Source organism: Phoca vitulina, unplaced genomic scaffold, assembly GCF_004348235.1.
Source record: "Phoca vitulina isolate PV1807 unplaced genomic scaffold, GSC_HSeal_1.0 scaffold82, whole genome shotgun sequence".
Classification (NCBI taxonomy): domain Eukaryota; kingdom Metazoa; phylum Chordata; class Mammalia; order Carnivora; family Phocidae; genus Phoca; species Phoca vitulina.
In genome coordinates, this window is record NW_022589785.1 from 75,102 (window position 1) to 99,920 (window position 24,819).

The following is a 24,819-nucleotide window of genomic DNA, read 5'->3' on the forward strand; positions in this document are numbered from 1 at the left end:
TCCCAGGGTCCTGGGAGCTCCCTGCTCTGCAGGAAACCTGCTTCTCTCTCTCCCACTCCCCCTGCTTATGTTCCCTCTCTTATTATGTCTCTTATCTGTCAAATAAATAAATAGAATCTTAAAAAAAAAAAAAGAAATATCCCAAGATGTGCTGCTGGCAAACAGGTGACCCAAGAGAGTTAATGGTGTGGTTCTCCTGCAAGTCTGAAGGCCCAGGACCCAAGAAAAGCAGAGATTTCTCTTTGAATCTGAAGGCCCCAAAAGACAGATGCTTCAGCTCACGAAGTCAGGCTGGAAGAGTTCCCTCTAACTCAGCCTTCTTTGTTCTATTCAGGTCATCGGTTGGTTAGCTGAGGCCTCCCCACACTAGGGAGGACCATCTGCTTTACTCATATGTGAATCTCATCTAGCAACACCCTCACAGACACATTCAGAGTAAAATTGCACCAAATATCTGGCCAGCCCGTGACCCCATCAAGTTGACACATACAATTAACCGTCACAGCAAGGAAAAGCAAATGCTGCAAGGGGCACACAAGACAATGAGAACTAGGATTTCTCTCTATAGTAAGTTGGCTAAGAGCACCTTGGCTTGAATCCAGCCTCTCTATGTTCTAGCTACATGCATTAGGTTAAGCTGTTTAGCTTCTCTGGGAGTTTCAGTATAAAATACAGATAATGAGAAGAACCTACATCATGGGGTTGTTTGGTGCATTAAATGAGCTAATATGTGAGAAGTTCATAGCACAGTGCCAGACACATTTAAGTGCTCTAAAAATTACAGCTATTATTATCATTATTATATCATGAATTGTGAGGTCATCCCTTCTGCCAGTTATCAGTGTATTGCCTCTCAGCTCCAAATTGCTCCTCCAATGATTGTTCCTCTATAATAGGCAGGACTTCTGAGCATTTCTAATTTGTACTGAGCACCTTGCTGAGCTTTCTCAAATAGAGACCACAGAAGGGACAAGGCAGGAGAAAGAGGCTTTCCCATTGGTTCTGGCTCCTGCACCATGGGGCAGTGGCGTGGGATGAGGCATAGCCTGGGAAGCAAGTGTCAGATGATTCTCAGACCCTGGGGAAGGCTTTGGCACCCAAAGGTTTTTCTGCTCTGGCTTTGGGAAGAGTGCCAACACTTCCCAAGCTGATTCTAAGTGATGGCGCCCCTAGTGGTGAGTGGTCCAACTGCAGCAGACCCTGTTAAGAAACCCCAGCGAGCCCTGCCTGATCCCATCCATGCCCACCTTCCTGCTGCTATTAAACCAAAAACTACCAAATCCTTTATCTTGGGAGAAAATCTCCAAGTTTTCAAGGAAGGACCATCGCAGAGTAGGTCAACTTCCCAGACTTAGTGCTTGGCAGGAAAGGGAGAAACGTGGGCTCTGAAAAATGGCTCCCCAGAGGGATGCTTAGGCACCCTACTTTTCTAAAGTACCCTCGTTAACTTAAGCGTGCAGTCAAGGGGAAGAACCACTGAATCAATCTCTTGGATCCTGAGGTCATAATTCTGGCTGCGGCTCACTTGCCGTGTGAAGTTGGACAAAGCCCTTTCCAGGCTTGGCTTTCTTCTCTTATGATATAAAAAAAATCAATGTTGAGGGGTGGGGAGCCAATAAGATCAAGCAGACAATAGCACCTAGTAGGTCCTCAATTTATGGTTCTAACATATGGGGGTGGGGGTGGCCACCAAGCAACTATTTCACATTCTCTGGGGCCCCCGTGGACTTGCCACATTCTCATTGGGGATAGTGGGTGGGTGGGATTGTGATTGAGAGTCCCCTTCCCTAGCAAGGAGCAGGTGTGTGTCTCAGGCTAGCCAGTGGGATGCTCCCTCCTTGGAACAGGAGCTTCCAACAGCTATAGCTCATTTCACCTGAGTGGTGGCACCCTAACCACGCTGTCCTCACCAGGTGACTATTCCCAAAGGTCTCTCTTTCTGGAGCTGCCTTGCTTTCAACCCAGTTCCCCAGTCTCCCCTGGACTCTGGGAATGCCTGTTATCTTTCCAGTTTATTCCCTTTTCCCTAGGTTAGCCAAAATGAACTTCTCTGGCTTCGGGCCAAAGACAACTGACACTGACAAGTGGAAAAGAGGGGATTCCGAATCCCCTCAGGGAGAGGACACACTCTGAGCGGTCCTCAGTCCTTGTGACAGGAGGGCTGAATCCTGGGGGGGGAGGGGGCTCTTGAGGGCAGGATGCAAGTCCTTAACGTGGACTTCAAGGCCCTAACAGGACCTTGGCCTCCCACCATCCTCCTTGTTCATGCCACTCCAGCCCCACTAGCCTCCAAGCTGTTTGTCACACCCAGTGGCACACTCCCATCTCAGCCTTTGCACTTTCTGTTCCCTTTGCCTAGAATGCTCTTCCTCCAGAAATCCTCAAAGTCTACTCTTTCTCTTCTTTACTCAAATGTCACCTCCTCAGTGAGACCTCCCTCAAGCACCCTACTTTAAAATACAAACCCCACCTGTGTGGGCCCTCCTTGTCTCCTTTGCCTACTTAATTTTTCTCCAGAAACTTCCAACATGCCACATCATCTGCTTATTTTGTTGTCTACCTCCTAAGCCCTTCAAGGGCAGGCTTTTGTCTGACTTGCTCACTTCGATATCAGCAGCACAGTAACCTGGCACAGGGTAGGTGCTCAATAAATGTTTGTAGACCCGAGTTGCAGTCTGGGTGGCCGTGGTCAGGAATTTGGTGGAACAAGCGTTGGTCCCAAAGAAGCCATTGCCTGCCTGGCCCTGGAGGTCCTGGCTGACAGGTGCCCTATTGGGGTCCTGGGAGGATCCCACTCTCCCAGTGATCTGCATGTGGGGAAGGGAGCCACTCAAGGCCTGGCCATATCTTGGAAGACTCTCAGTAATAATAATAAAATAATAATAACAATAATAAGAATAATAAACAGCAGCTATCTTTTACGGTTGCTGGCCTTTTTTCCCAGGTCTCGGTTAAGTGCTTTACATTCACTATCTCATTGACGTCTCATATCATTCCTATGATGTTATCATATTATATCCATTTTAAAGATGAGAACACTGAGGCTCGAGCCTGGCACAGAGCGGACCTCAAACAAATGATTCCTCCTTGCTCAGCCCAATAGAGGTTGTGAGGGACCTGGGGCGCCGGGCGTGGGGGGCAGGGCTTCCCGCGGAGGGCGGGGTGCTGGCCGTGCGGGGACCCCAGCGTGCGTCCGGCCCCAAAGGACCCTCCCGCCCGGCGCCGGGCCGCGCAGAGGCGGCTCTCTGGAGGGGCGGGGCGGCCGCGCGGTGGGGCCTGACGTCACCGGGCGCTCGGCCCCGCCCCGCCGCGGCTGCTGCAGCCGAGCCAGCGAGCAGGCACCGCCGCCGCCCGGACTGGGAACGCAGCGCGCGCGGCCATGGCCTCGGGCCCCGCGGGTAAGCGGGCGCGGGGCGCGGGGCGCGGGGGCGGCGGGAGGACAGCCCCGGGCCCCCGCCCCCAGCGCTGGGCTGACCGGCTGTCCCCCCCGTCTCGTCCCACAGAGGCGGACACGCGACAGAGGCTGCTGCGCACCGTCAAGAAGGAGGTAGGTGCCGGGGCGGGGGGCGCGACCCTGGGGAAGGGGGCTGCCGCAGCCCCCCGGGGAAGGGTCTCTAAAGGAGTGGTGGTTCGTGGCAGCGGGGGCGGCCACCTCGGGTGCGGGGCTCACCTGGGTAGGTATTTACCTCCTGCAGCACTGGAGGCGGGTGAGTTTGGGGGTGGGGGCCTCGGGTATTGGGGGGGCTCTGGATGCTGTGTGCAGGGGCGGATGGAGCGGGAGGGCCCCCCAGGTGTGGGGCACACCTGGATGTGTCTGAGTAGGACCCCCTCTTGTGGAGGAGCAGGTGGGTGGGTCTCACTAAGGTGAGGCAAGCACCTGGGCGGGGGGCCGACTGGACGTATTGGGAGGTGGAGGCCTGGATGGGACTGCAGAAGGAGGACCAGACTTCGGAAAAGGGGAAAGGTTCACTTTGGGAAAATAACAACCCCCCCCCCCCCTCCCCCCCCCCCCAATTCTCAGTCCTTGGATCCACCCCCGGGAGCCAGGGGACTCCCTCCCTGAAAGTCCCTGGTCAGTGGGTTACTCCATTTGTGGGCATGTGCCAGGGCGTCTTGGCAGGTGGGTTCCCCTCACCCACCCCTCCCCACCCCCACCCCCCCACGCAGTAGGGTGAGAATCAGGTAGGGCTCAGCTGCCCTTCTGCCCCTTCGCTCTCCTTGGGGCCAGCTGGGGAGCCCAGTCTAGCCTTTAGTTAATAGCGCTTGACTTCCGGCAGAGGGGTGAATCTATAGTGATGGGTTCCTGGGAAGCATTTAGATGCCTGGACCGTGTGTGCGTGTGTGTAGAGCACGCTCACGCCTGTGTGGGCGAGGACGTGAGTGTGTGTGTCTGAGAACATCTGTGCATCTGTCTGGAGATACCCAAGTGTATCTCCATATTGCGTGTCCATGTGTCTGTGTGTTTATCTGTTTTTGTGAGTATGATGTGTATCTGTGTGATGCATGAGTCTCTGTGTGCATGAGTGAGGCTGTGACCATGTATGTGTGACTGTATGTGTATATCTTGCCTTCCTTATGTCACCTCACATCCCTCACCCTGGGACCCCATCACTGCTGAGCTGATCACCTATCTTGAGTCCTCAGCCCGAGACCATGAATGGCTGCAGACCTTGGGGGCTGGCCTGATTCCTTTGCCTCTGTGTTTGTGTGTGTGTGTGTGTGTGTGTGTGTGTGTGTGTGTGTGTGTGTTGAGGGTGTCAGCCTTTGGTGTCAGCACTGAGCACCAAGAAGGCCCTCCCCACATAGTGGCAGACAGCCATCAAAGACAGCCTTGAAGCTGGGACCTGTTGCTGCCCCGCCCTCCTCGGAAAGCATGGGCGTATGTCTGTGTATAGGTCTCTGTGTGTGGCATGTCCCGTGTTGTTGAAAGAAATCAGCTCCAGGGCTGGTTGTACACTCTAGCATTTCTGAATAAGGATGCACAATAGGATACGTGGAATTCCTCAGAAAGGCCCAGAACTTTTCACTTTAGCCCTCTTAGAGGCACTGTGTAGATCTGACGAAAGCTCTATCTAAATAGACCATCTTTCCAACAGAACCTACAGATCTACAATATTCTGAGGACTGTGTTGGGGGAGGGTGTCCATAGAACCTTCCCAAAAGCCCTCAGGTTAAAACCTGCAGTCTCTGTGTTCATTGTTTGACTAAACCTAGTTAGTTTAGGTTAATTTGTGCTTCCCAGATGTTTTCACCTGGAATGGCTATGTTTTTAAGGAAATGGTTTGCTGGTTCAATTGGGAGGGGTCTACAGGCAGAAGAGCATGTGAGCAAGACATCTGGGGAGAACAGTGCCTCTGGGCAGGGCTCAGCTGAGGCCCTGGTACCAGCTTGGCCAGCAGCTCCCTTGGTGCCCTGGCCAAGCCCTTTCTCCTCTCAAGGACTCAGTTTCCACATCTGGAGAAAGAGGCATTGGTCCAGTGTTCTTAGAGATCCCACCCATGTTAGTCTAGTTTGGGATATTGGCAGGCTGTGGGGGACACTTTGACCCTGGTGACCAGAGTTGTGGGCTTGCATCCTCTGTCCTGGGATCAGCCAAGTTTGGGACTTGTAATGAGCTTTCTGACTGGCATAAGGCCGAGGCCATCACCTGATCAGAGGGACCCCCTGGCACCCTGCTTGGTGCCTGAGGGGGTCAGGGACAGAACCTTGCAAGTTTGGGCAAAGGGCCTCAAGCACCCCATTACCTGCAGTCAGAAGGCAAGGCTTACCGTCACAAGTTGGTGGCTGGTTCTAAATTCTGCATTTCTTGGGGCACGTCATTTCAGTAATCAGATTTTCCATATAGTGGGGGCTACTCTGTGCCAGACCCTGTGTACACAGTAACTTTATGAGGTGACTGAGATTGTCCCCATTTTACGGACAAGGAAACCAAGCCTGGAGTGGAGGTGTGAGCTGCTCAAGAGAACACAGCCAAGAAGGTGCAAAGCCAAGGACTTAACCCCCAGGTCTGTCTGACATCAGAGCCAGGCTCTTACCTCTTATATGCCAAATGTGCCCATCCAGCCTACACGGCACAGGATGAGTCTCAGCATGTGGGTGGCATGGTTTCCATCATACAGAGGTGACAAATGGCCCAGACAGAATAAATGATGTCTCAAGGGCAGGGAACCAGTAAAGGGAAGACAAGTTCAAGTCTTCAATGAGCCCTTTGTTCAGCATGGATGCCCCTAAGGGCATGGTGACAAGTCCATCCCCCACCCCCAAGGCAGACCTCCTCTCTCCTTTCCTTCCTCTGCGCACCTCTTTGGGGAGCATCTCCCCCCAGTATCAGAGACCCGGTCTCCAATGGAATGGTGGAGGGAAGCTCTTTGCCTAGAAACCTGGGAGTCAAGTCTGCTCTTCCTTCTCCCTCCTCCCCCATCTTCTGGGTTCAGAGGAGCCACATCCCTGCCTGTCACAGCCTCGTTCAGAGGCACCTCCCATCATTCTTTCTGGAAGGGGTGGCTTAACAATCCGTTTCCTTAGACAAGGTGTGCAAGTTTGGGCTGAGCCACGGAAGCCGCAAAGGCCGGCGGAGGCTGTGGGGCTGGAAGCTCTGTCCAGTGCTGACTCTGGGAGCCAGTATGATCCAGCACCATGAAGCGGGTCAAGAAGGAGCTTTGGGCTCACCCAGAGCTGGGTTCAAATTCTGGTGCGTTTATCTACTGAGGGGCATCTGTGTGCCAGACACCAGTCTGGGCTCTGTGGATACAGCAGTGAACAAGATAAGTCCTGCCCACTTGGGGCTGACATCCTAGTATGGTAGACGGACCCCAAGAGACATTCTGACTGTAATTCAAGGGATCATGACAGGCTTTGCACCAACGTGTGAAGGAGAGGCACTTGGCACCACAAGAACACATAACAGGGTGAAGTAACCTCATGCAGGTGGCCCAGGAAGGCGTTCTGGAGGAAGTGATGTTTAGGATACGTGAGGGATGAGTAAACCTTCTAGTTGGAGGTAGGAGGTGGGAAGACACAGAAGAAAACCCTTCCTGGCAGAGGGAACTGCATATACAAAGGCTTTGTGGCTGGAGGGAGCACTGTGAACTCGAGGGATGAAAGGACTGGGAAGTGGCTGGAGTACAGAGAGAAAGCAGCATGGTGCCAAATGCAGAGGGGCAGAGCACATGGTCCTATCCTAAAAGCACAAGGAAAGGAGCAGGGAGGACATGAGCTATATGGAGGTAGAGGGTGGAGCTAAACTTGGTTGCTTGTAAATTGCACAGTCTTAGACAAGCATCTGTCTTTACTTCACAAGGGTCCTGAGTTTCAGTTTACTCATCATGAGGATGAAGATTACTCACCTTTCAGGATAAGCCATGTGAAAACACCCACCACATGAGCCTGAGCTGCTTCTGGGCAGGCGTCTTATTTTTCCTATCTCCCCAATGTCGCCAAGGGAAAGCTGGAGACAGGGTGGCCTCGGCATAATTTCCTCTAGTTAAACCCAACCAGCTCCGTCCTGGCTCCTTCCTGGCTCTCTTCGCCCTCCCCTCCTTTCCTCTCCCCGCCTCCACCCCTTAATTTTGTTTTGGTTCCCTGAGCAGCGGGGACTGGCTTCTTGTTGCCATGACGACTGCCCTTAAAGGAGCCAGCCACGTGACACGAGTTGATAACGGAAGTGGAGTGACTAACTGCCTTGTTTTCTTGCCTGGTGCTGGGCCTGGGAGGCCTCTTGATCGGAAGGGAGAAGGCTGCAGCTGGAGGACGGGAGGAGAGACCCTGGGAAGGAGGCAGGGGGACGAGGCGGGTGCTGGAGAGGAGGCTCTGTGTACTTCTGCAAACTGGGGCTGGTGGGAGAGCTGCCGTGGGGAGCCCTTGTCACAGTGCCTGAGCTGGGCGTGTTTGGGGAGCTGCGCCGGGCTGGCCGCGCCTCCCAGCCCTCGGGTGGGGGGTGATGGGATGGGGGAGGAGGGCTCCACATCCTAAGAAGACTAGAGGAAAGTGAGAGAATCAACCCATGTTTCTACTAAGACCCCCATGGTGCTTCCACTTTAATCCAGTGGTACTCAATGAAAGAAGGGTGACAATTTTGCCCCCCCCCCCCAGGTAGGGTTGCCAGATAACATATGGGTCATACAGTTAAATTCGAATTCCAGATAAACAGTGATTTTTTTTTTTTTTTTTTTTTTTTTAGTGTATGTATTGCTAAATCTGGCAGCCCTTCCCCAGGGGACATTTGGTAATGTCTGGAGCCATTTCTGGTTGTCAAAACTGGGGGTGCTGCTGGCATCTAGCGGGGAGAGTCCAGGGATGCTGCTCAGCTTCCTGCAATGCACAGGACAGCCCTCCTTCCCCACCACGAAGAAGCGTCCAGCCCAGAATGGCACTGTTGTTGAGACTGAGAAACCTCTGTGCCGGCCACTGTGCTGAGTGAGCCCCACACGTTCCCTCCTCCACTCTCCACGGCGGCCCTGAGAGGGAGAATACTCATCTGCTTCACTGTGATAAAGAAGGAGCTATAGGTACTGAGAGGTTAAGCAGCTCCCTTTAAGGTCACACAGCCAGGCCGTGGAGAAGCCAGGATTCAAACCCTGCTTTGTCGTCAGGCCCTGACGGGTGGCCTCACAGAGGTTCAGCGTAGTCCCTGGAAATGTGGCTGGGGGTCAGGCGTGTGTAGGGGAAGAGATGAGGCAGGACAGGTCCATTATGGCAGCTTGTTCGGGGCTGTGAATGCCTGGCTGTAGCATTTGCTCCATCAGATGGTGGGGAGCTGTGGAAAATTTATGAGCAAGGAGGGTCTTGCTTGCACTTGGACTTCAGGAAGTTTCAGCTGATAACAGGGGCCAGGAGGGAGCCTTTTGCCACTTCTTGGAAGAAAACGTTCTCCTTTCTTTCCTTCCTTCCTTCCTCTCTCTCGACCTGCCCTCCTTTCATTCCTTCCTTCCTTCTTTCTTCCACAAATATTTATGGAGTATCTACTGGGTACCAGGTACAGCTTTAGGAGTTTAGAGAAGGAGCAAAGCAGCATCCTTGCTCACATGTTCTCATGAAGCATATGATCTAGTTGGGGGACAGACAAATAATAAATAGACGCAGGCACACCTCGGAGATATTGCGGGTTCGGTTCCAGGACACCAGAAGAAAGCAAATATTGTGATCAGTTGAGTCAAAGGAATTTTTTGGTTTCCCAGCGGATATAAAAGTTATGTTTACACTATGCTATAGTCTATTAAGTGTACAAAAGAATTGTGTCTCAAAAAACCAATGTATATATCTTAACTTAGAAATACTGGTATGTATTATAATTATATTTTTACCGTATTGTATACATTGTATACATTTTTAATATATACGTTTTTTAAAGATTTTATTTATTTATTTATTTGAGTGAGAGAGAGCAGGAGAGGGGGGTAAGGGGCAGAGAGAGAGAAGCAGACTCCCCACTGAGCAGGGAGCCCGATGTGGGACTCGATCCCGGGACTCCAGGATCACGACCTGAGCAGAAGGCAGACGCTTAACTGACTGAGCCACCCAGGCGCCCTATATACTACACATTTTAAGTAGGAGGTGCAGGCTTCCCCCAAAAAACATTTTACTGCTAAAAAATTGCTAACCATCATCTGAGTGTTCAGTGAGTCATAATCACTGATCACAGATCACTGTGATATATATAATAATAAAGAGAAGTTTGGAAATATTGTTAGAATTACCAAAGTGTGACACAGAGACAGGAAGTGAGCAAACGCTGTTGGGAAAATGGCGCTGATATAGACTTGCTCGATGCAGAATTGCCACAAACCTTCAATTTGTTAAAAAAAAGAAAAGAAAAAAAAAGTAGTGTCTGCAAAGCACAATGAAGCAAAGTATGTCTGTATTAGAAGTCACAAGTGCTGTGAGGAAAATAAAACTGGAACGTGGGTGGAGAGAAGGTGGTCAGGGATGACCTCTCTGATGGGGTGACATTTGAGCAGAGACCTAGAGAGAAGGAGAGAACCCTGCTGATGTCTGCAGGAAGGGTGTTCTTGACAGAGGGAACAGCATATGCAAAGGCCCAGAGTCAGGAGCAATGAAGAACAAAGAGGCCAAGGAGCCTGGAGTAGAGTGAACAGAATGGAAGAGGAGGAGACGAGGTCAGAGAGGGAGTAGGAGGTTGCTTCTGCAGGGTCTTGTGGCCCTCGGACATGAGATGGCAGCCATGGGAGGATTTTGAACAAGGGGGGACAGTGGGGACATGAATTCATCCATGTTGTAGACTGCTCAGGCTGTGGGCCAGTGTAAATGCAGGGGACAAATGCGGGGCACAAGGTCATTAGGCAAGAGAGGAAACTTATCTTGTTCTCTCCCGAGCTTTCAATTCTTAGGCTAGAAACCACAGCCCCCCCCACTCTGCCCTGCTCCCCCACTGGCCAAGTAGGGGTTCCAGAAATTCTTGCCAGTCGAATGGATATAGGAATACTGGGTGTGGATATTTTTGGGCTCTCTGATGCTTTTAGGGTTGACTCAAATCAGTTTGCATGTGTCGTGTTTTCAGGCTTAAGATGGCGGAAATTCTGCTCATGAATAATGCAGTCACATCCGTGCAGTGCATTTTGATGCTTTTTTCAGGGTCTGGCAATACGGCTTCCAGGAGCCTTTGCTAGTGCAGGGCCTGGGTTTCAGCACCCCCTGGTTGGATGTGAGGGAGGCAGAAGGGCTTCTGGCTTGGTTACGTCTCCTCTGCAGCCTGGCTGGGTCGTCCCCTGCAGTAACCTCAGGAGGGGCTCCAGTGGGAGCATTTGTCGCTGGTGGGCAGGTAGGAAAGGGCATTTTTGTCACCCCAGTGGGCCGGCAGACCCCAGGATAGGAAGCGAGGGCACCGGAGCCCTTGCCCAACTCTGCCCCTAACCACCTGTGGCCTCCTAACAGATCCCTTTTCCCTGTGTCCTTCTGCTTTCTAAGTGGACAAGGTTGGACAGCTCCAGGATTCTAAGAACCTCAGGCCATCAAATTTGGCCAGCATCACTTTCCGAGAGCCAAGTCTCCCCGCATTTTGTCAACTCCGAGTTTGCCAAGCCTGTATTTAAGACCTATTCAAACTCAGTAGCTGATGAGACTATTTGGGAGCCTTCATTTCACTCAGGGAAAACAAGGGCTCAACTAAAGGCATTCTAATAGGATAAAGATTTTTTTTTATTTCTTAAACAGCATTTACTGAGCATTTTATATAGATGACCTCATTTAATTGTCCCGATGCCACCACATGAAGTGGCTAAAACGCTGTCCCTTAAACATAAGGATATTGATACACAAGTATCAAGTAAGTTACCAAAGGTCACGGACATTGTCAAAAGTGCAGCATGGGGTTCTGGCCCTAGAACCCTGCTCTGCATTACTCCGGAGCTGAAACCAATGACCTACTTATGATTATAAGCTATCCTGAGCATGTGGAGTTGGGGAAAGGTCCAAGCTTTGGAACTGGACAGCCTTGAGTTCAAGTTCCGGCCCTGTCATTCAGTGGATGCGTGAACCTCTCTGACTCGTGTCCTCGTGCATCAGATGGCAAGCGTATCCTGTACCACGCAGCCCTGCTCTTATGCCCCGTGGGTAAGCCCTGGGCTGGGGGTGCTGCAGCCACGGGAGCAGTGCTATAGACTGGGGAGGGGGTATTTCCTGGGGTCCGGAGGAATGAGCCCTGGAACGGGGGTCAGGAAGTCTGAGTCTCGCCTGGCTGCCTCGCCATCCTGAGGTAGGCAGTTGGGTCTTCCCTCTGGGTCTGGTTGCTCATTGGCCTCATCGAGGTAATCCCTCAGCCAAGAAAGGACGGACGCCCTCGTAAGCCTGCTGGCCCCGCCACTTAGTGGCTCTGAGCCCCTGGGTGAGCAGCTAAGAGGGCTGAACTCCAATGGGAGGCAGTGTATTTTTCTTTTAGTAGTACAGAAAGACAGGAATAGATTCTTGTGCTTTTTCTTCGGAGAACCTTGAAGGAACTCAGGTTTATAAAGGACAGTAACAGTTCCTTTAGCCGTGAGTCCTCGTTTAAAAATCAGATAACAGAAGCCCCAAGAGTTAAGAGACGTGGGGGTACCTGGGACCCTGAACGGATTCTCCTTTAATTTTTATTATTTAGTAAATTATGTTTGATTAGTAAGTTAGAATTATAGCAACTATCATGCATTTTTTCCTTTTTTTTTTTTTTTTAGAAATAAAGACATCTTTATAACCACCATTTATTAAATGCTGTTCTAAATTGCTTTGTTTGATCTTATTTAATGCACCAAGCAAGCTTCCTTTAGAGTAGGAAACAACAAACAGCAACTCTACTGATGAGAGAAATTGAAGCTCAGAGATGTTAGGAAACTGGACCGAGGTGGGGCTCCTGGGTGGCTCAGTTGGTTAAGCGTCAACGTACGGCTCAGGTCATGATCTCAGGGTCCTGGGATTGAGCCCCGTGTCAGGCTCCCTGCTCAGCAGAGAGTCTGCTTCTCTCTCTCCTTCTGCTCTTACCCCCCCACTTGTGTGCTCTCCCTCTTTCTCTCTCAAATAAATAAATAAATAAGTAAATAATCTAAAAAAATAAAATTGGACCAAGGTCACACAACTGAGAAGCAGCACAGCAGGGTATTTTTACCCAAAAGGGAAAGAGGCTCAAAAAATCAATTTATTGGTTCAGGGGTTTGGGAAGTTTGGAGTGATGCCAGCTTCAGGTGCAGCTCTATCCAGGGGTTCCAATCACCGTGGGGCACATTGCTCCGATCAGTCAAGGGACGGTGTGGCTTCAGCCCAGTGAGAGTGAGGGAGGGGACCCAGAGGAGAGTCAAGGTGAAATGACCAGACAGGGACATGGGAACCAGGCAGACAAGCCACAGATGTCCACCTAGACAAGGTGAAGGGGCCGGCATCCGGAGCCCAGCCCTGACGTGCAGACAGCTGCCCCAGTCCTGCTGGAAGTGCTACTTGAGGACCTACTGGGTGCTAGGTGTCCGCCAGATCAGAGATTCTACTCTAGCAGCGTGCACAGCCTGAAGTTGTGCAGACACTCTGTACTTGCTCTAGGGAGACTGTATCCTCAGTGCCCCTAAGGGGTCCACAATCCCAAAACCCAAATACGGTTCAGAACTGCCCTGTAAGATGCTGGGATGTGAAGATGAATACAGTTTACCCGACCTCGGCTTGCTCAGAAATGGAATGCTCCCTAATTTCTAACCTGGTGAGCCCTGCAATGACAACCACCCCTAATAATAATCATAATTAGCATTTATTGGGCACCTACTGTGTGTTCCAGGCCTGTGCCGTCCAATGGGAGTCACTGGTCACGTGCCTGTTTACATTTAAATTAAGTATAAAACTCAATTAAATAAAAAATCCTGTTGCTCAGTCGCATTAGCCGAGTTTCAAGTGCACAATGGCCACATGTGGCTAGAGATCCCGCTTCGGACAACACAGGCATAGAGCATTTCCGGAAAGTTCTGTTGTGCCCTAGACATTGTGCTAAGTGCTTTACATGCATTAACATAGCTAATCCTTAAAAGACCTCAGAAGGGTAGGTCCTGTTTATTATCCCATTTTACAGGTGAGTACATGGAAGCATGGAGGAAGTGAAGTGACTTGCCCAAGGTCACACAGCTGGTGAGGGGGCGGAGCCAGGGTCCTAACCCAGCCCATGCATGCAGTCCTGGGCGGCTCTTCTTCCTGACCTAGGCTAGAGGCAGTTAGTCTGTTTCCTGGTTGCGCCCTGTGCGTGTTTGAAGCAGCCATCTGGGAATATTCCAGTTCTTCTTTCCTGCAGCTGCTCAGACCCCCAAAGAGCATGGAGGCTGCTGCAGAGTCTGTGCGTGCCTTCCTCATGCACGAGGCCCGTGGGGCTGTGGTAGTGGGGGCGTTGCGGGGGGAGCTGCCCCCCCACCCCGCCGCGGCAGGCAGAGCCCCCAGGAGAGCGCTGGCCCGTCTCCAGGGTGTGGGCTGGGCATGTGAGACACGGAATGGAGGGGCGGCAGGGGGCTGATTGTCTTCACAGCCGCATCATCTCCCTGAGTGGCTGTGTGCAGGACGGAGTGTGGCTGGAAGGACCTTTTTTGCCAAGATGCCCCCAGGTGAACGCCCCAGAACCAGGCACGGCGGGGGGAGGTGGGGGACCCCCTTGTCAAGGGGTGTCAGAACACCTGTGCAGGGCAGCGATGAGAAGCCTGTGTGTGGGAAGCCCATCCTCAGTGCCCAGAATGCCCTGCTTCCAGGTCAGAGCAGGTTGGCCAGTCCCTATACCGTGAGGGAACGATGCGTGGCACCTATTTATAGCATCCCAGTAAACGATTAACTGGGGCCACCCTAGCCCAGTGAGAGAGAGGCTTTAGCAAGGCCCACAGCCGCGTTTAGGGCAGGTCAAGAGGGAGGTGCGAGAGGGAGGACTTTTCTAGCACTCTGAAGATCCACATGCCCATGGCGTCATCACTTATGTGCCCCGCCCCACACCCCCCCAGCTCTCTCCCGCCGCACAGATGGGGCTGCAGAAGGACCGTCCTGGGTCTTTGTTTTCATTATCCATCTGCGTGCATGTGGAGGGCAGGGTGGAAGTGTGTGGGGGGGGGGGGGGGACAGGTCTGTTCTGGAACTGTGTATGAGAGAGAGAGAGAGTCCAGGAGAGGAAGCTTTGATCCATTCACCAGTGGCCACTGAGCTCCTACTGACCAGACCCCTGCAGACCCCTTCTCTGAGAAGGCCCCAGCCCAGTGCAGGCCACGGTGGGCGGAGGGCGTGGAGGACCCCATCTGGAAGGAGGCCCTTCCCCTGTGTGCTGGAGCACTGGGATCCTTGCTGACATCCTGCGATAGCCCCCGAGCACAGAAAGGATATTTCCTTTTTCCTTTCTTCTTCTTCTTTTTTTTAATAGACTTTATTTTTTACAGCAGTTTTAGGTTCACAGTGAAAATTGAGCAGAAAGTACAGAGATTTCCTATACATCTCTTTATCTGCCCTAAAAATCCTCTGCGCTCTGCCTGTTCATCCCTCCCTCCCTCCAACCCCTGGCAACCCACTGATCTTTTCACAGTCTCCATAGTGTTGCTCTTTCCAGAATGTCCTGCAGTTAGAATTGTACAGCGCGTAGCCTTTTCAGATTGGCTTCTTTCATTCAGTAATAAGCATTTCAATTTGGACGTTTTCCTTTTGTGACCACGATCCTCCTTTGGAAGCTGATGTGCAGTGGGGAGAGGGAGCTGTGAGGCGCCGGGCACATCTGGGGGAGGTCAGGGGTGAAGGGTCATGGTGGGGCAGAAGTGGAGCCAGCTGGGGCTGCAGGACTGGGAGTTGGCCATGACCGTGACACTTGGCTCACTGGGCTGAGGGAGCAGGTGCGTTGGCCACCTGGGACTCCAGAGCAGGAGACCTTGGTTCAGATCCCAGCCTCTTCACAGGCCAGGTGGTCTCCATCCCTCCTAGGTCAGCTGCCTCATTGGGAAAATCGAATAATAGCAGTGACACTGCACACTTGTTATGAATCTTTGGGTGCACGGATGCGAAGCACCCACGCAGCTTGGGGGATGCACCAGTCGGTGTTGAATAAATAAATGAACCTACTGTGTGCCTGGCTCAGTGTGAGGGCAGTTAGTCATGGGTTCGAGTACCCACTCTGCCATTCAAAAGCCATGTGCTCTTGGGCAAGTATTTAACCTCACCAAGATTCAGGTTCCTCATCTGTAGAATGGAGTCCTCATATCCATCTCACCTAATTACCCTGAGGATTAAATGAAATAATGCCCCCAAGCACGGTGCCAGGCGCAGTGAACACCTCGTCAATATATGGAGCACTTACTATGCAGCTGCCGCCGTGTTAAATGCTTTCGATGTATTATCTTATGACTGTGAGGCAAATAACTGAGACCCATTTTACTGATGGGAATGCCCGAGGTTCAGAGAAGGGACATGACTTGCCCAGGATCATGTGTGCAAGATCTGGGGTGTGAATTCTGGAAGTTTGACTGGAGAGCCCAGTGCTCATAGCTGACCATAGGAGCTTAGAAGTGGGGGGAGTCACATCAACTTTGGGGGGCTCTCGGGAGGGAGTGAGGAGAAGGGCACCTCAGTGAGTCCCGGAGGATGGGGTGGTTTCTCCAGAGCTGGAGATGGAGGTAGGAGTGGGTGGGGATATCAGGTGGAGGGGCCTGCACAAAGCAAAGGCGGGGGGGGGGGGGGGGGAATGGTGAGTCACATGGAAGGAATGGCATGTGTGACCCATGGATTTAGGTGCGGGAAGGCGGAAGGGACGGGATTTGGCAGGAAAGGAAGGCAGGGCCACAGGGTGGAAACAGTCACAGCTTGCAGCCCTGTTCCAGCCCCGCCCAGCTCACCTCCTGTGCACCCCACCTATAACAAATTAAAAAATACAAAGCCACCAGCGATTTCCATGTAGTGCTTTTCCCTGCCACATTGTCCTTACATCTGTCCCTTCCTTTGAGCTCCAAGGTGGCTCTGGGGGGGGCAGTTGCAGGGGACAGCTTTTTTCCCTCTGCTTTAGAGCTGGAGAAACCATGGACCAGAGAGTTCAGTTCTCTGTATGTTAGATCTTGAGCATCGCCTCCTCCAGGAAGCCCTCCCTGACCTCTTGACCTGCCTCACCAGGTCAAGTTTCTTTGTTATTTGTTCTCATAGAACCAAATTCTTTTGCTGCAGGGAACTGGCCTCACTTTTTGTTGTAATGTCCCCGTTTGTTGGATTTGGTTCATGTCTATCTCGGTAAGACTGTCACCTCCAGGAGGACAGGGATTCTGTCTGCTTGTCACCTTGTACCAAACTCATAGGAGGTTCTCCATAAACGTTGAGTGAATCAGGGACAGTTTTGGCTCCTGTGACAAGTGGTGGGAAGGCAGGTGTTAGCAGAACATGGAAGATGTACATTTATCCCTGCTTGGGTATGGAGAGTCCAGGAAGGCTCCCAGGAGGAAGAGGTGACATTAGCGGGCTGAAACCTGAGTTGCACTTAGCGAGCTGGAGCATGCAGAGAGGGGCACCTGGCAGAAGGCAAGCGTGAGCAAAGGCACAGAAGAGCCCACGACACGACACTGCCTTGGGGCAGCTGCGTCTTAGGGTCCGCGGTCCGAGGCAGGGCTGGAGACCCTGGCCTGCTAGGACATCTGCATCTTGTCCTCAGCGTCCGGGGTGCCTACATGGGAGGCAGAGCCGGCCCTCTGCTCACTGCCCTCTCCTCCTCACTTTGCCCAAAGGCTGAGAGCTATTTTTTAAAGCCACCCTAAAGGCCCTCCAGACATCCTAAATTAACTGGCCTTTCCACTGTGAGTTTCTTGCAGACTGAGGGTCCGGGGGCCTTCATCTCGTCAGCTGCTGCGGGCTCAGCATTACTCACACACCCGCACGTCCAGGTGCCAGCCACCTGAGACCCCAGCTGGGGTGCCGTGTGCTCCGAGTCAGGACCGAGGCAGCGGGCCTTGGAGACGAGCAGGTAGCAACCCGGCTGGTTTTCATTGTGGCCTGAGGTGCGCTACAGACACTGTGCTTTATACCGGGGGGTCCCCGGGGGCCAAATCCAGCCTGTGCGTGCACCACCCTTAAGCTAAGAACGGTTTTGACATCCCAAAAAGGGTTGTGAAAACAAGAGACGATGAGACATAGGCTGTATGTGGCCTGCAGATCGGTTTGACAGATTTAGCAAATAAAAATTCAGGTTGCCCGCTTAAATGTGAATTTCAGAAAAACAACAAATCATCTTTTAGGACGGGTCTGGTCTGTATGCAATATCTGGTACATCCTTACCCTAAAAGAAATTCCTTACGTATTTGACGTTTAGATTTCACTGGGCAGCCTGTATTTTATCTGGCAGTCCTACTCTAAAACCTGATGTGTTTGCTCTCTGACCCTTTACGGAAAGTGTTTGCCCACCCCAGCCTTGAACACATAGCAAATGAGAACAGGTGTCCGAGGGACTTAAAGACACTGCCTGGAACCAAATTTGATGAGCCCTTGCTGCTGGTGTTAGCGTTGCGAAAATAATCAGAGTGATCACCCAACATATATTGAGCACCTACTGTTTACCCGGCACCGTCCTAGAGATGGACACTAAACAGATAAGCCCACAGATCTATAGTGAAAGTCAGGCCATAATAAATTGTAAGCAAAAGTGTACAGTGGCAGAAGGGGGTGGCAGGTGACATGCATGAAGCTCTCTTTTACACAGGGTGGTGGTCCCGAGCCCTGACCCCCATTCTGAGTGCTGTGCATGGCTTGTTCATGAAATCTGCACATAGCAGCCCTGACAGGTGGGGTGAGTATCCATCTCCATTGCACAGATGAAGAGACTGAGGCCTCAGGTCACCCAGCTAATGGCAGAATTGGAATTTGACCTGGGCCTGGTGACACCTGAGTTCATGTTTTTACCGACTTCACTAGGGCGCCTCCCTTTCTATGGTGCCAGTCGAGTGCCGGGTCCTGTTGGGGGCCCTCTGCCAATATTTTCCCTAATCCTTAGGACAGCCCTGCACACTGGGCTGGACTGTTCCTCTCCAAGCATAGAAGGGGTGAGCACAGCACTGCGAGGAGAGGCAGGGGGGAATAATGAGTTGATCAGGAACCAGGCAGGGTTCCAGGTGGGCAACATGAGAGTACCTGGGTATGGGTAGACAGGTGGCAGGAATGAGGAGGGGGGAAGACAAGGCAGGTCAGGGAGCCCCAGGAGCCCCCTCTTCCAGCTTTGCTCATTGGCCCAGATTTCCCTGCCTGACTGCCTCTGGAGATTACTCCTCCTATGTACTATTTAAATATTTGCAGGTGGAGGGTGGGAGGGCGGGGCTGGTTTCTGAATGGTTGCAGGGTGGGGCAGAGATGGGCGGGGGCTGATGCTCAGAGGTCCCACGTGGAGGGGTGGGGCCAGGCCACTGCCCCAGAAGCCAACTGGGTCCTGAATAACCCGTGGATGGGAAGCTGGGGTAAGTGCCTAACACCGAAGGGCCCCTTAGCAACTGCACATTCACCTAACTCACACTCACGAATACCCACTGTGGGCCGGGACCATGAACCAGGCAGTCGCTGTCATCTAAGACTGGCTCCTATTCATAGAATCCCTACTGTGTGCCAGGCGCTGTCTCCACAGGCTCATTCAAGGCCCCATTACCCAATGAGATGGGTGTACTACCATCATCCACCCCATTTTACAGGTGGGGAAACTTGTCCAGACTCATGAGTGGTCAAGGATTCGACACCAGGTCAGTGACTCCACATTCTGGCTCTTAGCCTCTCAACTGTCTCCTAACATCCTGTTGTTAGAGCTAATAAGCTGGTTTCAAAAGAAGTGAGCTCCCCATCATTGGAGGAGTGCAAGCAGATGTTGGAGGACTCCTTAGCATGGATGCTGGACAGGGATGAAAGCTTCCTGCCCACTTTGACCTTTGAGGTCTCCCCTTCCCCTAAAAGGCCCCCACAGGATGTGGTTGGCAGAGTCAAGTCCAGGTGGCCCAGGTCTCCTGACTCCCAGTTCAGTACTTTTTTGGTCCCCACGTTGGGCGAGACTGAGGAAACCCTTCTCATAGGTTTCTCAGCACCTTGGGATTTCAGAGGGTCTGACCCATTTCTGGGCAGGGCTGGAGGCATTGCTGACCGTCAGACCTAAGTTCAAGTCCTGGCTTCGCCCTTTCTTGGTTTTGTAACCTTAGGGCAAATTGCATAAACTCTGTGAGCCTCAGTTTATCCATCTTTAAAATGGGGATAATGATGTTCCTGTGAAGATTAAATAAGGTATTCTATACAAAGTACCTGGCACATAGTAGGTGCTCAGTAAACACACACTCTCACTCTAAGCTGGGCGGTAACAGAAGCATTTTGTTCAAAATGGCCTCCAGCTTCTGCTATGAGACAAAGTATTTGTTAGAATAAAGGCCCTGGGCCTGATCCTGCCTCCTCTGCATGACCTTGAGTGGGTTATCTAATAACTCTCTGCCTCAGTTTCCCCACCTGTGAAATGGGAATAATTCGGTTACCTACTTCATTTGGGTTGTCACGCTGTAAACAGTCCCAGGAACACAGTGAGTGCTCAAAAAAAAAAAAAAATGAGCAGCAAGCTTCAACATCATAAAACTCCTACTATGTGCTAGCCAGGCCTGCCCTTTGCAAATAATGGCCCATTTAATCCTCACCCTTGGATATGAGGGGCCGAGTAGGGACGCAGACGCAAGTCTGTGTGGCCCCAGAGTCCCACCAACCACAGCCACTGTGCTCCGTGAATTGGGCATGATTCCAGGGCGAAGCTTAGAGAACTCACAGAGGCTGCTGCAGGGAGCCAGGGGGCCACAGTGCCACTGCCACCATCCCCAGACCACCCCGAGGTCCCTCAAATCTGTCAGCCTCCACAGTGGACCAAGTCCAAGCCTGTGCCTGGGAGCCCGAGAGGGGGAAGGTGGTTGGGCTGAATTTCGGAGGCCTTCTGTGGCCCTCTACCACGTGCCCGCAGGTCGGGCCAAACCCCCAGGATGCCCCCCCCCCCCCCACCTCGCAGGCGTGGGCACGGCCTCTTCCTCTGCTGTAAGGCTCTCAGCCACCTTCGGGGGAGGCTTCCACCCCACTGCCTTTTTAATTTCCTCTTCTGGCCTCAGGCTGTCAGCCTTTTATTAACTTCTGGGGGCAGGTTCTAGCCCACAGCTGGGAGCCAGCGGAAGTGGGGAGGCACCTCACTTGTCGGAGCCCCTCCCTAGGCTGAGTACTACCCACTGGTGCTGCCTTCCCCCCTCCGCCACCCACCCTGCCCCCAGATCCATCCCCAGGACGAGAGGCCCGGAGCCAGCCTTCCCTGGGGATGACGCTTTCTGAGTTTCAGGGTCCACAGCGATAAGCAGACCACCTCCTCCACTCAGCAGAGTTTGGACTCGAGACTGTGCACGTACAGTCTGGGTAACAATAGGAAACAGATGATTCTCCCAAACTGAGTAGAGAAAGGTGAATTTAATAAAGGCGCTGTTGACCAAGGCAGGGTGGGGGGGAAGGATGCAGCACCCCGTGGTTGTAATAGTGGGGAACCAGGAACTGTTAGCTCCCCTAGTCTGACATGGGGGCAGGGAGAGGTGGCCAGAGGGACTAGCTGTGTGGGGAAGGTCCCAGGAGGGACAGAAGCCGTGACTGCTCAGTCTCTTCCTAAGGATTTTGGGACAGCTCCTTGTTTTCTGTCCTCCCCTCAAAACCCCTGCTGCAATCTGAGCATGCATGAGAATCCCTTGGAGCGCTTGATAAACAGGCTGGAGTAGCTGATTCCATGGATCCGAGTCCGAGCATCTGTATCTCTAGCCAGTTCCCACCTGGGGCTGGTGCTGCTGGGCCCTCTGTCAGCAGCTCTGCTTGGCCACATCACACTTGCCCCGTGCCTGTCTCAGTTGGTCCCTCTTTTGCCTCACTGGAGTGAAAGGTCTTCCAGGGCAGGACTGCCTGGCTCCATCCCTACTGCTCTGTGCGCTCAGGGTATGGGGGCCTCTTGCCTCCTGCTGAACTGAGTTCACTGGCACTGAGTTCACTGGCATGTGAACTGTTTGCGGCTTGTCCCTGTTGACCGTTGCCAGATGCCTCCATGCTGTAGCTTGGCGGTCCCCGAGCGGAGGCCGCTGTTGAGATGGAGGTCAGCACGCAGGCTGGTTAGGGTGTGCCTTTGGGATGAACACCCAGGGAAGCAAAGTGAGGCAAGCAGGAGGGAGCCAAGGGAGAAGATGGGCCACGGGGCTTCCATGGAAGCCCCACGGGGACCCCCACAGGGAGCCGGGATGGCCCTTTAAAGCTGTCCCCAGCTGGGGTGAGGAGGCCAGATCTTTACAGCCCACATGTTCCAGCCACTGGGGGGGGGGGCCACCCTGGGAAACAGTGAGGCCTTGGGGGAGGCCCTCCCAGTGGCTGAAGTGATCGCCTGTCCCCTGAGGGACTGGTAGCCAAGGGTTCTCCGGCAGCCCTCCTAGCAGCCTTCAGTCCCGAAGGGGTCTGTGGGGCACAGTGTGGCACCTCCCACATCATCAGGACCTGTCTGAGGAGCCAGGGAGGGACCAGAGGTCTCCTTTCCCTATCTCTGAGTCCTGTGGCCCCTGTGCCCCAAACGGAAAAACCCTCTCACTATTTCTCAAGCACACAGAACCCCCAACGAAGACCCCTGCCTGTGTGTTTTGCCAACAACTGGCTTCCAAATCTTTGTTTCGCTGGGCCAGGCCATCCTGCGACACAGAGAGACAGAAGCCCCCCCAGACTCCATCCTGGCTTGTGCTGAGATACGGAATAATCGCATTAGTGTAGTTACCCACCACATGCAGTGGTTAGGGGTCCCCCAGGCCTTCTGGAGAGAGGGAGAGGAAAGGGAAGGGATTGTTTCTTCTGTCATGTCACTGAGACCGGCAACCCCAGTGAGTGCATCTGACCCCTGTTTCTGGGGCAAAGTATGGTGGCTAGAGGCTCCCCTTGGAGTCAGATTGACCAGCGTATAAACCTCAGCAGGGTGACCTTGGATTTTTCTGATGACCTTGGCTAGGTAGTAACGGATACCTCTAAGTTCACAATTTCTTTGTCTGTAAAGTGGGTGATAGGGGCCACCTGGGAACCGTGTTGTGGGGATTACGTGGGGCTTGCCATGCGTCTCTGGTCAGACTGCCGTAGCAGAAGATCACAGATGGAGTGGCCTAAGCAGACATTTATTTCTTGCAGTTTGGAGGCTGAGAAGTCCTAGGTCAGGGTGCTTGCCGATTGGGTTCCCAGCGAGGGCTCTCTTCCTGGCTTGTAGACCACCACCTTTTTTTCACTGTGCTCTGATTTCTTCCTCTTCTTTTAAGGACACCAGTCCCATCCTGAGGGCGTCACCTTCATGACCTCATGTAACCCTAATTACCCCCCAGAGGCCCCACCTCCAAATACCATCACACCAGGAGTGGGGGGTAGGGCTTCAGCATGTGACTTGCGGGGACACAAGCATCTGGTCCATAACACCATGTATGCTGAGCATAGATAGCACTATGCTAAGTGCTGTGCACAGAGTAAGTTAGAGCTTTAGTATTATTTTCAGAGACGAGCTGTTGGCTGAAGCTCCTAGGGTAGCATCACGAGCCTGGGTTTAGATTCTGCTTCTGCCTCCCATTCACTGTGTGACCTTGGGCTGGTTGCTTAGTCTCTCTGATCTTCGTTCTCATAAAAGTAGAACCAACCCTCACAGGGCTGTGGAGAGGGTACAGTGAGTTAATAATACCGGTAAGCCTAGAATTCATTCACTCATTCATTCATTCTCTGGCACAGAAGTGCTCAGTCAGAGGGATGAGGATGAGGAGAGTGATGGTGAGGATGCTGATGGTGGGTCTGGCAGTCCCTCCTGGTGGCCAGAACAAGGTACCACACCCCGGGGTGCTTGGACAACAGAAATTTGATTTCTCACAGTTCTGGAGGCTGGAAGTTGAAGGTCATGGTGTCGGCAGGTTTGGCTCCTTCGGAAGTCCACGAGGGAAGGCTCTGTTCTGGGTGTTCGTTGTGGATGGCCCTTTTCTGCCTGTGCGGGGGAATCTTCATGTGGTCTTCCCTCTGGAGCGCTCTGTGCTTAGATTTCCTCTTACAAGGACACCAGTGGTACCAGACGACGGCCCACCCTAATGACCTCATTTTAACATAATTACTGCTGTAAAGATCTTGTCATCAAAAGGTCAATCACATGCTAAGGTACTAGGGGTTACGATTTCAGCATATGAGTGGGGGGCAGGGACACAGCTCAGCCCATAGCAGTGGAGGAGATGACAGTCTGTGGGATCTGAAACGTGGGTAGAGGAGGCGTGACCCAAAGGAGGTGAAGGCATCCTGGAAAGTGGGACCTGGGCGGGTCTTTGAGCCCAGAGGGGTAAACTGAGGCCCCGAGGGACAGTGCCAGCCTGAGGGCGCCTCCTAGTTGGTAGCACAACCAGAACTTCAGTGAAGCTGAGGGATTTTCCATCCTGGCTTCCTTGTGTGGATGAAGCAGATGGGGCCTGACAGTCTCTGCGTTCGCCACGGGGGAGGACACGGACAGGTGGCTGGGCCCTTGCGTCAGAGTGGCTCTGGCAGGCGACAGGCAGATGGCCACTTCTGAGGAGCCGGGGGACATCGGCAGGAGGGCTGCAAACTGCTTGAGAGAGGGCTGGCCCCTGGGAAGAGCTGGGGCCGGCCCTGGGCGTGGGGTGGTCAGCCGCGTTAGCGCTCGCCCCAGAGCTGTCCCCACTGTGATGCTAGGGCAGGCAGCCTGGGCCAGCCCGATGCTGTCAGACATTCTCATGCGGGATCGGTGAGTTGGGACAACACACTCCGTGCATTCCTCCTTTATCTCACACTCTTACTGCACGGTACTGCGGACCCAGAAGGAGTGGGTTTGCTACACGTCGGGCAGGTCTCTGGCCCCCGCTGCGTGGCCTCATTGAACTGACGCTAGCTACCTGGAGTCATTCTCAGATCCCGCAGGTTCGGGGCCCAGTCCTGCAAGCCTCCGACCCCCCACTTCAGATACAAGTCTCAGATTGTCTCCAAACCCCGCACTTTGGGGACTTTTATGGAGGCTTCGTGACACAGACGTGATTGATAGTTAACTCAGTTAACTATCCTTCCCGGAGAATGAGGGATGGGGCTAAAGGTTCCAAGCTTCTCATCATGGCTTGGTCTTTTTGGTGACCAGTCCCCATCCTGAAGCGATCCCGGAGCCCACCCAGCATCGCTTCATTAGAACAGAAGACATTCCTATCACCAAGGAAATGCCAAGGGATTTAGCCGTTCGTTTGGTGTCAGGAACTGGGGTCAAAGGTCAAATATCAGACCAGAAGATGCTCCTAGTGCTATTATCACTTAGGAAATTACCAGGGTTTTACAAGCTCTGTGCCAGAAACTGGAGGCCGA

At 52.8% G+C, this 24,819-nt stretch overlaps 1 protein-coding gene across 2 annotated transcripts in view; it reads left to right on the forward strand.

Moving 5' to 3' along the window:
- Positions 1-3,298: 3,298 nt before the first annotated feature.
- SGSM1 (small G protein signaling modulator 1) overlaps positions 3,299-24,819 on the forward strand; it is an 88,408-nt gene continuing 66,887 nt past the window's right edge. For both annotated transcript variants that reach the window (XM_032395215.1, XM_032395214.1), the window contains exons 1-2: positions 3,299-3,398; positions 3,504-3,547. In XM_032395215.1, coding sequence (XP_032251106.1) covers positions 3,380-3,398; positions 3,504-3,547 — 63 coding nt within the window. In that variant the 5' untranslated portion in view covers positions 3,299-3,379. The remainder of the gene's footprint in view (positions 3,399-3,503; positions 3,548-24,819) is intronic.